The sequence below is a fragment of the Nicotiana tabacum genome, chromosome 12 (assembly GCF_000715075.1).
Source record: "Nicotiana tabacum cultivar K326 chromosome 12, ASM71507v2, whole genome shotgun sequence".
Taxonomy (NCBI): Eukaryota; Viridiplantae; Streptophyta; class Magnoliopsida; order Solanales; family Solanaceae; genus Nicotiana; species Nicotiana tabacum.
The window spans coordinates 46,028,456-46,041,192 of record NC_134091.1 but is presented as its reverse complement, the minus strand read 5'-3'; the positions used below and the strand labels follow the sequence as shown (position 1 = coordinate 46,041,192).

Genomic DNA, 12,737 nt, shown 5'->3' with positions numbered 1-12,737 from the left:
TGTAAAGATCTTAAATTTATGTATTGTAATTGATTTCCCTAGCATTATTTGATGTTATTGAGTCGATTTTGGTTAGATTCGATTGGTTTGGAGGCGAATCCTAGAGGAAAGGCCCCGGTTGAGATTTGATTTGATTTCGGAGTGAGGTAAGTGTCATGGTTAACCTTGACTTGAGGGATTAGGACTTGTTTGCCTATTTCTTACGTGTTTAATGTGTGGGTACAACGTATATGTGAGGTTACGAGTACTTATGTGTTGTTGTTGCGTTAAAACATGCGGGTGGGACTTGTTTCCTTGTGATTTATTGCCTCTTTGAGTACGGTATCTATGCTTAGGTTAGGTCATTACTCATTTGATCATTCTTTCCGTATGTATTGCTTAATTAGTAAGTGTTGAGTATTTTGGAAGTTGAAGTTTGGTACCATGGCATCATATTTGATGTTGAATACAAATATCCGCATTATTCACTTCCTGAATTTATATTATCTTTGTTCCATGGTAAAGAAGAGTGCTAAAACACGAATGGTGATGTTGTGCCATTACATTTATCTCACTTATTGATTTATACATAGTGAGTAAGAGAGTTAAAGCACGAAGGGTGATGTCATGCCATTTATATCAGTTATTCATTATATTGTGGCAAGGAAGATAGTAAAAGCACGAAGGGTGATGCCGTGCCATTCATTTCATTTATTTATTGTTACATGGTGAGGTCGAGAGTAAAAGCACAAAGGGTGATGCCATGCCATTTCATTTTACTTATGTCATCATGTCATGGTAAGGATGAGAGTAAAAGCACGAAGGGTGATGCCGTGTGACGAGCACAAAACACACACTTAAATATGCTCGCTAGTCGAATATAGTATAATATAATATCGTATCCACATGGATTAGAGTTAAATAGTATTATCATAGTTTGTAGCTAGATTGCTATCCAAGATAATTAACAGTTTAGAATTATGTGATTAAAAACTAAAATTAACTAAGAATCTAAAGCTAACTGACGAATGATAATCGAACAAAAGTGAGCAAGGAAGATATCAATCGAAGAAAATAGGGATTGATTGGATAGGTGCAAGATAAATGTCTGAAATTTAACTCTAGTTAATTCACTTCTAGTGTTCAAGTGAGTCTCTCGACTTCACTCAATTATTAGTTCAAACGTTTAGTAGAAATTCCTCTCTCTATTAAGTCTTAACCTCACAATATGAACTAATTTAAGCTCGGTGATGATATGCAAGAATTCGTAGTGGATTGGTCTTGAGGAGAACCTCTTTAGATTATCCTCCTAACTAGGTTTAAACAATAATTCAACTAGCCTCTTTCGATTACTAAGAAGACTTAATGAACTCACCCAACAAGATAATGCAAAGATATCACAAGTTATGCCTCTTTCGATTACATGAACATGTGAATATATATGCAATAATTAAATCATCCAAAACGGTTCAATACATAAACACTAGAGTTATAATCCACAAACAAATATCAATAGACTAAATCCATCAAACCCTAAATAGAACTACTTCATAGATATGGAGTAATTCATCACAAATATGTTTAAAGTAAAGAAAAACATAAAATGATCCAAACTCTTGTCTTGAGTGAGGATTGAATGATGAATTCCTTGTGCTTTTACTTCTCCACCTACTCCTTAGCCTCCTTAGGTCTTAGATGAGTCAAAATTCCAAGAAATTAGGTTTTTTCATGTATTTATACCAAGTAGGGTCGGGCCCAAACAAAAACACTTGTTCCTACGTGAAATAGGATAATTGCTCTGTAAAAATTACACAGGCGCGCCACATGGGGCGAATCGCCATGTGGGTCATTAGTGGGAAAATCCAGAGAGTTGATTTCTGACATGCAGCAGGAAAATACCCAAGCGTGGTGTGCCACGCACCGCGGGTGTGCTGTTTTCTCAGAGTACAGATTTTTCTTGACTTTTTGATATCCAAACATGGTTTTCGACCACCAAATGCGATCCCGGCTTAATCCCTTGGGCTTTTACTCAGATTTCAAAGCTCCAAATCAATCGAATTCATTCGGTAACATCTACATAGCTCGAAAACCTCCTACAAGGCATAAAACACACAATTAGCGTAAAACACTAGCGATTAAAGCTCAAACTCAATTAAAGTGCAGTAAATTAGAGTGCAATAAGCGACTAAAACACAAGATTATATCCTACCATCACCGTGGCATTTTTATATCATCAGTTTATCTATCTTCATTGTTGACGATTTATTTGGCTGCTATGCGATGTTATTCTTGTTGTTGTTATCATATTTTGTTTCTGCTCGTATTTATATACTTGTATAGGTTTATTTACGTAGATGTCATGTCTTAGCCTCATCACTACCTCATCGGGTTAGGCTCGGCACTTACGGAGTACATTGGGTCAGTTGTATTTGTACTATACTTCTGCACTTCTTGTGCAGATTTTGGTGTTGGTCCCAGCAATACGTGAGGTGCGTCATATCAGATCATTGAATACAGAGGCTTGAGGTAGATCTATTGGCGTCCGCAGACCTTGGAGTCCCCCTCCTCTTCCCTTTTTTACTGTTCATTTCCTTCAAAACTGTTGTATTTATTTCAGACTCTGTTTGTAGAACTTCTAGTTGCTCGTGTACTCGTGACTCCGGATCTTTGGGAATAGATATTATTACCTGACTTATGTTGGTGTTGTATTAGATTGAATTCCTATTTCTCGTCATTTATCATCATTTTGTTTAAATTGTAAAAATTTGGCTATTTAACTATCTCACGTCGACTTGTCTAGCAAATGGATGTTAAGTGCCATCATGACCCCGAGTTTGGGATTCCGGGTCGTGACAACTCCGTACATTCAACAATGATGAAATGTCACCCTTATACTCCGCATAACAACAACGGTGAAATGCCACCCTTATACTCCGCATAACAACAACCAATAACCACACAACAATTCACAAATGCTAACATCACAACAACACGACATATGAACTCATAACACAAGTGCCCATAGGCCACAACCTTTCCAAAGATCCCATAATATCAATATTTCCACAACAAATAGCTCACGGCTCAAACACAATGTGTATAAAATTTCAATAACAACAAAAGGAACGAGAAAGTAACTCAATAAGGAACAACACCCATTTTAACACAACTTCAATTAAAATAGATTAATGACTTTCGATAGCCTCAATTCCAACTAATTGTTTAAGGATAAACTCAATAGTGAAAGTATCTCCACGAAATGGCAAGCTCCGGATTTTAGTGTATGAATTTGGCTAACAATGAAAGAGATGGCACGAACTAGCAACTATGTCAAATTGCATGAGAATAACCTGGCAACAAAAAGGATATCACGTACAACAATTTCAACTAAGAATAACTCAACAATAAAAGAAATCACATAATGGTAGAAGCAGAAACAACTTCAAATAAAGAATATAAGAGCAAACTCGATAAGTAAAGAATGTGACATATAACAACAACTTCAAATAAAGCATGTGATAGTAGACATGGAGAATAAAAGATATAACATGTGCTAACAATTCCAAATAAATACATGAAAGAAGCCTAAGAGTCTAAACCGGTCAATTTTCACATATAATCCCGAGTACGTACTCGTCACCTCGCGTACACAGCTTTCACGTAACACAATTAGCACATACGACTCAAACCCTAAGGGGTAATTCCCCCACACAAAGTTAGGCAAGATACTTACCTCAAAGAAGCTAAACCGATACTCTAAAATGACCGTCTCGTGTGAAACAATCTCCAGATGGCTCAAATCTAGCCAAAATAACTTAATATCATAAATAAAAATCATAGGAAATAATTCTGGATAATAAAGCTTCGATCTTTAATAAAAACTAAAAAGTCAACCCAAAACGTCAACGTTGGGCATGCACCTCGAAACCCAAAAAAATTCACAAAATTTGAACACCCATTGCGATATGAGTCCAACCATACCAAAATTATCCAACTGTGACATCAAATTGGCATTCAAATCCTCATTTTACATTTTTGAGTGTTTATACAAAAAATTTCATTTTCTCCCATTCAAATCACTAATTTAATGTTAAAAACAAAGATGCAATCATGGAATATAATCAAATACGGATAAAGAACACTTACCCCAATCCAACACGTGAAGATCCCCTCAAAAATTGCTCAAATCCGCGATCTACAACTCAAGATATAATAAAAATGGCCAACCCGTGAATTATAAACTTTCTACCCAGCACTTCCGCTTTTGCGGACAAGGAAGCGCATATGCGCTCTCGCATCTGCGAGAAAATACGCGCATCTGTGACGAATGCCTACCAACTCAAAATTCGCATCTGCGCAAAGAATGTCGCATCTGCGACACCTCATAAGCGAGATACAAAGTGCAGAAGCGGACATTCACCCTGAGCCACAACTCGCATCTGCGATCGATCCACCGCAGATGCGGCCACGCACCTACGTTCACCAACCCGCTGAAGTGGAACTCCTGATCACGCAAGAACATGCATAATCGGCAAAAATGATGCAAAAGTGTGTCTGCACCTGTGCTCCAAAATGCACAGATGCGAAACACCAGAACCAGACCTGTCCAAAACATAGAAACAATCTGAAACTTGTCTAAAACACACTCGGGGCTCCCAGGACCTCGTCCGAACATATCAAAAAGTTTCATAATATAACGCGAGCCTGCTCGAGACCTCAAATCACATCAAATAATATTAAAACTACCATTCGCGCCTTAAATCGAACTTAATGAACTTATGAACTTTCAACTTATATAACTCGCGCCGAATCATATCACATCAACCCGGAATGATGTCAAATTTTGCATGCAAATTCCAAATGACACAACGGAGCTATACCAACTCCCGAAAATAAAATCCGAACTCGATATCAACAAAGTCAATTCCTGGTCAAACCTCTCAAACTTCCAAACTTTTAACTTTTTAATTTTCCCCAAAATACATCAAATTAACCTATGGACATCCAAATACAAATTCGGATACACGCCTAAGTCCAAAATCACCATACAAAGCTATCGGAATTATCAAAAAACCATTCCTGAGTCATCTACACAAAAGGTAAACTCCGATCAACTCTTACTACTTAAGCTTCTAAAATAAGAATCATCCTTCCAAATCAATCCTGAATCATCCGAAAATCGAACCCGGCCACACACGCAAGTCCTAATATTTAATACAAAGTTGCTCGAGACCTTAAGCCACCGAACGGGATGCTAGTTCTCAAAATAACCAATCGGGTCGTTACATTTTTCTAACACTCTCTGTGGTAGATAGCTATTTAATTTTTTGCATGGAAATGGGGAAAAGTGAGTTAATTATAGAAGTGGAGACTCCGAAGCAACGTGCTCTTTTTTCCAAATAGGGAAGAAGGGTCAGTGCATTTAAACACTGAAGTCTGGACGCAAAATTGCTTCATGAAATGCGGTTGACCCTAATTTAGTGGAGTCCGTAATTTTCAAGGAAAGGACAATATGGGCAAAATTGGTCTTTAAAAGCATTAGATTTTTCAAAAATCTGAAGAGCGTGATGGAGGGCTGGGCAAGCTTTTGTGTTATTGGGCCTGCGTGGGCTGACTTTCTTGATTGAAGGATGTTCACCAGCACTCCATAAATATGTCTCCAAAAAAAAGGACAAACTACAAGAATAGCTACAAATAGACAACATTTACCAATAATTAGCCATTAAGAAACGTCATAAAATAAAATCTGTTTTATTTGAATTTTAAATTTTAAATATATTTGAATAAACAGATGTGTCTCTTTGTGAAAGTACATATCTTTTTGAAAACGTCTGATGGTTGCTCTATAAATAGAAGTACTTCCAACAAAGTAGATATAGAAAAATCTGCAAGTATATTCTTGGCTTGTTCTATCCTGAAGAAGATTATTTGTATTTCGCCAATTTATATATGTGATGACCCGACATATCATCTAGAGTTTTTAAACCTTAATTCTCTATTTCAAAGCCTCCAATAGCTTCTTTAAGCCTTCCTCGATTTACATGCGCAGTCCCGATATTTTTCCGAAAGTCTTTTATGTTAAAAATTGATAAAATATAAAATTTTACCTTAAAAATCTAATTGAGTTGACTTCGGTCAACATTTTAAGTAAACAAACTCGGATCCATGTTTTGAGTGTCCCGGTGGATCCGTATCATGGTTTGGGACTTTGACATATGTCCGAAATCGAATTCGGAGGTCCCTAGCTCGAGTTATCGCTTTTTTGTCAAAAATTAAAAGTTTAAAGGCTTATTGACTTTAAAGAATTGATCAATATTTGACTTTGTTGATACCAGATCCGCATTTTGGTTCTGAAATCCTGTATAGGTTCATTACTATATTTATGACTTGTCTGTCAAATTTAGTGAGAAACGGTATTGGTTTGACGTGATTTGGACGTCCGGTTGTTAAAATAGAAATTCTAAAGTTTTCTTAAAAATTTTATTTGATTTGGTATCCGATTCGTAGTTCTAGGTGTTAAATTGGTATTTTGATCATGCGAGCGAGTTTTATGAAGTCTTTTGACTTGTGTGCATATTTGGTTTGGAGCCCTGAGGGCTCGGGTGAGTTTTGGATAGCTTACGGACCTTAGATCTTTGAAAAATCTGGTTTTTTGGGACTTCTGCTGGTTTCTGGTGTCATGTGCTTTGCGAACGCGATGCCTTTTTCGCGAACGCGAAGAGGTATTTGGGACAGGAAAATTTTCTTCATCGCGAACACGATAACTGGGTCGTGAACGCGTAGGCTTGTGACCTGGGGAGGGGGAATCATTGTTTCTTCTATGCGAACGCGAGTATTGGCTCGCGAATGCGAAGGCCAGGGGGAGCAGCCTTCGCGAACGCGTGGGAGGACTCATGAATGCGAAGGCCACTTGGGTTGCTGCACATCGCGAACACGACATGTCCTTCGCGAACGCGAAGAAGACCTGACGCCACTGATTAAAACAGACCAAAAACGGAATTTTCCCCATTTTTTTCACAAACCCTCCATTAGAGCTCGGCCTAGGGGCGATTCCAAAAGAGTTTTTCACGATTTCGAACTGGGTAAGTGTTCTTTATCATATAGTGACTATATTTCATAAATCCATGTCTATATTCATCATTTATTTCGGATTTAGATGAAAGAAAATTGGAATTTTTGTAAAACTTTCCAAAAACAAAATTTATGATTTGAAGGTCTATTTGACATCGAAATTTGATAAATTTTATATGATTGAACTCGTATCGGAATGGGTGTTCGAATTTCGTGAGTTTTTTCGGGATTTGAGATGTGGGCCCCACTGTCATTTTTTAAAAAATAAATTTCGGATTTTAATCCGGAAAATTTGTAAATTCATATGAAATTAATTCCCACGATTCGTGTTGAGTATATTAAATTGTTTGTGACTAGATTTGAAGCTTTCGGACACGAATTTGCGAGGCAAAGGTTTATTGTAATCTTGAATTTGGTTGTGAAGCGAGGTAAGTGTTGTGGTTAACCTTGACTTGAGGGAATAGAACTCTTAAATTATTTGTTACATGAATTTCATGTGTAATGATGTATAGGTGAGGTGACGAGTGCCTATACGTTATCAAATTGATTGTTTGCCTATTTATCTGAAAAATCATAAATTATTTAAAAATCATGAAGTAATTATTTCTCTCACAATCTTTGTCTCATGTTATGTTTTGAATTCATACTATAATTGCTACATGCCTATTTGACCTATGTGTCTTAATTGCTACTTGACATTTAGCATATTAAATATTAAATTGCTTATTTTCTCCCTAATTTTCACAATTAATTGCTACTTGTCATTACTTGTTTCCTAAATAAATCATAATAATTGTATGCTCTGATACCAACTCACCACGGTCTCGAAGGTGAAAATTTTGGGTTGTGATAGTATACGGGCAATATCTTCTTTAAGGAAAGTCGTTCTCATGCCTCAAGCCTTCTTCAATTTCGTTTTCAATTATTATTTTTCTAACACTCTCTGTGGTAGATAGTTGTTTAATTTTTTGCATGGAAATGGAAAAATGTGAACTAATGATGGAATGGGAGACTGTGAAGCAACGTGCTCTTTTTTCCAAATAGGGAAGAAGGGCCAGTGCACTTAAAGATTGAAGTCCGAACGCGAAATTGCTTCATGAAATGTGGTTGACCGCAATTTAGTGGAGTCCGTGATTTTCAAGGATAGGATAACAATGGTCTTTAAAAGTATTGGGTTTTTCAGAAATCTGAGGTGGCTTGAAGAAGGGTTGGGCAAGCTTCTGTGTTATTGGGCATGCATGGGCTAACTTTCTTGATTGAAGGATGTTCACCAGCACTCCATTGATGTGTCTCCAAAGAAAGAAAAAAGGACAAACTACAGGAATAACTACAAATAGACAATACTTACCAACAATTAGCCATTAAGAAACGTCATAAAAACTTAACAATGATATACAATATTCAAAACAAATTTGTTTATGGGTATAGTTGAAATTCGTCGAAACACATAAGTAAGGCAATATACAAAATTCTATTGAGATTGGAGGTGATTTAGACTGGTTTGGAGTCAAAATACATCACTAATAATATACAGCAGTTAAAAAACCTAGGCAAAAAAAATTCAATGGGTATCGTTGAAATCACATAGATGAGACAATATATAAAGTTTGAGTAAGGTTGGAGGTGATTTGGACTAGTTTGGAGTCAAAATTCGTACTTAAAATCGAGTTTAAAAACTTTGCTGCAACATATGATCTAACATGTATCTCATACATAGGTATACATGGATATACATGAGATGCACATTTGATATATATGGAATACACAAATAATTCAGCGGAGATACACAAGAAGATACATATATCATCTTCTTTTATGTTCATCTTTTACTTCGAATTCGGTTCAAATTTCAATGCGAACCACCTCAAATATCCACCAAATCGTCCCAAAATTGAGATTCAAACTCCTTAAGATGTAAGCAATCTATTCCAATAACATTCACTCGAAAGGTCACTTTAATTTGTAATTAAAAAAAAAGGGATTTAAGGATAATATTGGTAGTATTCTCTTTTTTAAAAAATAAAAATAAATATTGATAATAATCTGTGAATTGACTAATAGTGATAGCATTTGTGCTTTTAAAGGCCAACCTGGATAGTTTGCTAAAAAAACAAGGGTGATCTGGAAGTTCTTGAAGATAATGTTATGGATAGATAGAAACCTAATAATTAACAAAAGAATTTAAAATTATGAAAAGGTACAACTAATATTGAGAGTAAAAAATAATTAATACGGTAAAGATTTTAAAAAAAAATTAACATAACAGAACGTTAGATACAAACTTACAATGAGTTGATATTAGTGATGGAAAAAGAAGTCGATATTGGCTAAAAGTTGGAACTGGAAGGAATCTGTAACAAATGTAAGCTTTGATTGAATAGAAATAGAGTTTACAGACACATGCGGATCTGAAATTTCAAGAGAATTGATGCACTATCGTGAAGAGGTGATCCATAATATAAATTTGACGGGCTGAATGTTTAAGTTCTTACTATTGTCATTATGCTTTTGAACTATGATGACAATTTTTTTATATATATGAAACTTAATAAAATAAAAAATACAATATTAACATAAGATTTGACTTTTCTACCTCAACTAGAGAGGTGCACTCAGTAATTATTGCATCATATAATATTTTGTGCTTTGGTACACATACATAATTTATTATTTTTTTAAAAATATAACATTAATATACATGATCTAGGGAGCGAACTATAGGTTCACGTGTCGCAGGAACCCCTAGATACGCCCCTACTTGCCGATCAATTAAGCGAAGTTCTACCCTTAACAGTCAGCAACCAAAAGCTACTAAGGCAACCAAAAGCTACTAAGGCAAGAAAATTAAATAGAAAAGGGAGGTTCCAGAGAAAGCTTTATAAAAACTAAACAATGAAATTAAGACCAGTTCATAGCCCAAATAGTAGAATATTTTCTTTTGCATATATAGGTATCTTTTCACTTGGTAATAAAAACTTTTAATTACCAAAAAATAAAATAGGCATCTTTATGTCGTGTGCATTGCATGGTCCCAAATGTAATTTGCCAAATTCTCATCGATGTCGTCCGATAGACAATTTGCGTTCAAAACAGAATCACAGACAAAATAAAGATTCAATATATTGGAAAGCACTAAACCAACCAAATTCGAGGGAAACAAGTGTTACAGGGACCTCATCTTCCTCCTCAAATTGATCGTCATCATTTGTACTATTGCCAAATTCACATAGCTTGTAAAATGTGTAATCCCTCAAATTATAACGTATGACCATTCTAGGAATGTGCAATACCATGAAGTCATCCTCCTCTTTCTCCCCTCTGACTACACAAAGCACAGCCATCGCCAAATAATGCCAGTCTGTTGGCTCAAGGTAATGTCGAATCATATGAGGAAACGCGGCGACAACATCTTCAACATTCACCTGATATTTCAAGAACCACTCCGTGCCATCATTTTTCATCTCGTAAATATTATAAAAAGAGAGCTTTTGGCGGCTATGAACCTGGACTAAATGCAAATATCCATAAGACTCTCCATAATAAGCAACTCTGCTCTCCTCATCATCCCAACTTCTACCAATGCAAGGCGTTGGAAACTTTTCAAGCTTTTCGTGTTCCACATTGAAACGTAACGAGTTGTCACCACATTCCCAATAAATAGCACCGTTCCAGTAAACTCCAGTGTACTCAAATCCTATATCGTAACGAGCAGGAAAAGGTGGACCCGAGACTCTCCATTTCATAGTCTCAGATGAATAAATCTCAATTTGATAGTGCTCAGGAGCCTTTTCAGACCTTCGAGTGCAAACCACTTTGTAATGAGGCGATTTCCACGGATCAAACGCTAGTTTCATCCCAAGAATAACCTTAGAAATTTGTCTTTTCCCTCCTGGTTTAGGAAGTGTGATGAATTGTTGGGTAGTTGGGTTGTATATATAGTAGTTTCTGTTAGGTTCGTGAGCACGAAAGCTGCAGCAAAGCAATAGTCCATTGCAAGATTGGAGAATTCTAATTCCAGAAGGGTCATGTATAAAACTGAGCTTTTGGAATGGTGCTTGAATAGGATTTTCCAGACTAAGTGATACAAATTGATGAAAAGGGTTAGTCAATAAAGAAGAGCAGTGCAAGAAAAGGGCGCGGGCAGGGTTGAAACAGGGGACTCTTAGGCGGGTGAATTCGGGACTAGTGATTAGAGAACTCCATTTTTTGGAGACGCATTTGCATCGGCCGAGCGATTTTACTGGAAGACGGAGGAGGATTTCTGTCAAAAGCTCTTGATTAGAAAGCACTTCCTTCTCAGAAAATGATGATAAACGACTTGGTTTAATCATCTTAATTCTCATTTTTGGCATTTTGATTCTGTCTGTCTAGAGTTGGGACATATGGTCTTATATAATTTGCCAAAATATTTAGCTTCCGGAGAACGTTTCTTCTAAAGTACGCCAAGTTAATTAATCTTCTCCCAATAAGTCAAAGCATTAGGTTTATAACTTCATATATCATCCTTGGAAAATCACAAAGTGTTTTTTAAGATCACAAGACAGGAAAAATAATAGTTTATTTTAATTACCATGGTTATTGTTGAATCTTTTTATATCATTCATTTTCCCCTGGGGTCTTATTAAGTTATTCATATCTTGTAACTACTAATTTATTCGCCAATATTGATAATACAAATAAAGCCAATATTTCTTTATTACTCTTCTTTTGGTTTCAATAATTGCTATTCCAAATTTTGTTTCGTTATTGTTTGCCAATTACTCTCTGCCCGATATAAAGGAAATATTTTTTGTTAAAAAAAAGTTGGAAGTCAAATGAAAACAAGGTCAACGCGCGTCTCGACAAGTTAATCCTCTTATTTGAAAATATTTTTTTTATTCTGTTCCAAGAAAATAATAACTTTCTAAATTTAAAAATAATATTACTTAAATTTCCTATTTTATCATTTGAAATAAAGAGCACGTATTTAAAATAATTTCCAGTCATAACTTGGCGCGTTCGAATGTCAAATTATGTATCGGCACAATTTCGAACCCAAAGTTAACATCGTATCAAAGAAGCTAATAAAATTGGGGCTGAATACATGCGGAGACACTTAAAATTGGCACGATTTTTCATTTAGACACCTAAACTTAGGGGTGCCTCTTTGCCCTTTTTGGGGGCTCCTCAAACTAGACAAAATGAACTATTCTTCACCGAGATTCCATATAAGTTTGCCTTTAACTTCAGCTGTATGCTCACAGGAGAGAATATCCTCGATCCAAAGAAATTTTGAAGGTACAGCAACGGTGATTAACCCAAAAATTAGATTGAAGGTCAAAAATATTAAATTTGTATTTTAGGGTACTAATTAACAACTGATTTGATTCACTTTTCTAAATATGAACAGTAAGAGCGAAATAGTAAAGTGATAATATAAATCTAAAGAGAATTCTTATCGATAAAATGACTCCTTTTTTTATATCATTTGGATCTTGAATTGCCAGAAATAAGATAGAATAGTAAAATAATTTTCAAATGGGATACAATGTAGGGAATATGAGTTCAAATAGTAATTCTATTTGTAACTGATTTTCTCAATCAGTACATGCCCGTTATAATCATTAATTGCATTTATTGTATGTTACATAATCGATTCGTAACTAATGGCGTAATAAGGACAAATTCTGTGCAATTCAGGAGTAATT

General features: G+C 35.6%; 1 protein-coding gene across 1 annotated transcript; it reads right to left on the bottom strand.

The window, feature by feature from the left end:
* Positions 1 to 9,935: 9,935 nt before the first annotated feature.
* Positions 9,936 to 11,728, bottom strand: LOC107816832 (F-box protein At5g07610-like). Its single transcript, XM_016642573.2, has one exon. It carries the CDS (start codon positions 11,400 to 11,402, stop codon positions 10,146 to 10,148), a length of 1,257 nt encoding a protein of 418 aa, XP_016498059.1. The 5' UTR covers positions 11,403 to 11,728; the 3' UTR covers positions 9,936 to 10,145.
* Positions 11,729 to 12,737: the final 1,009 nt, after the last annotated feature.

Excerpts from the sequence above, each read along its gene's own strand:
- LOC107816832 (XM_016642573.2), bottom strand. The coding sequence starts at position 11,402 with ATGCCAAAAATGAGAATTAAGATGATTAAACCAAGTCGTTTATCATCA.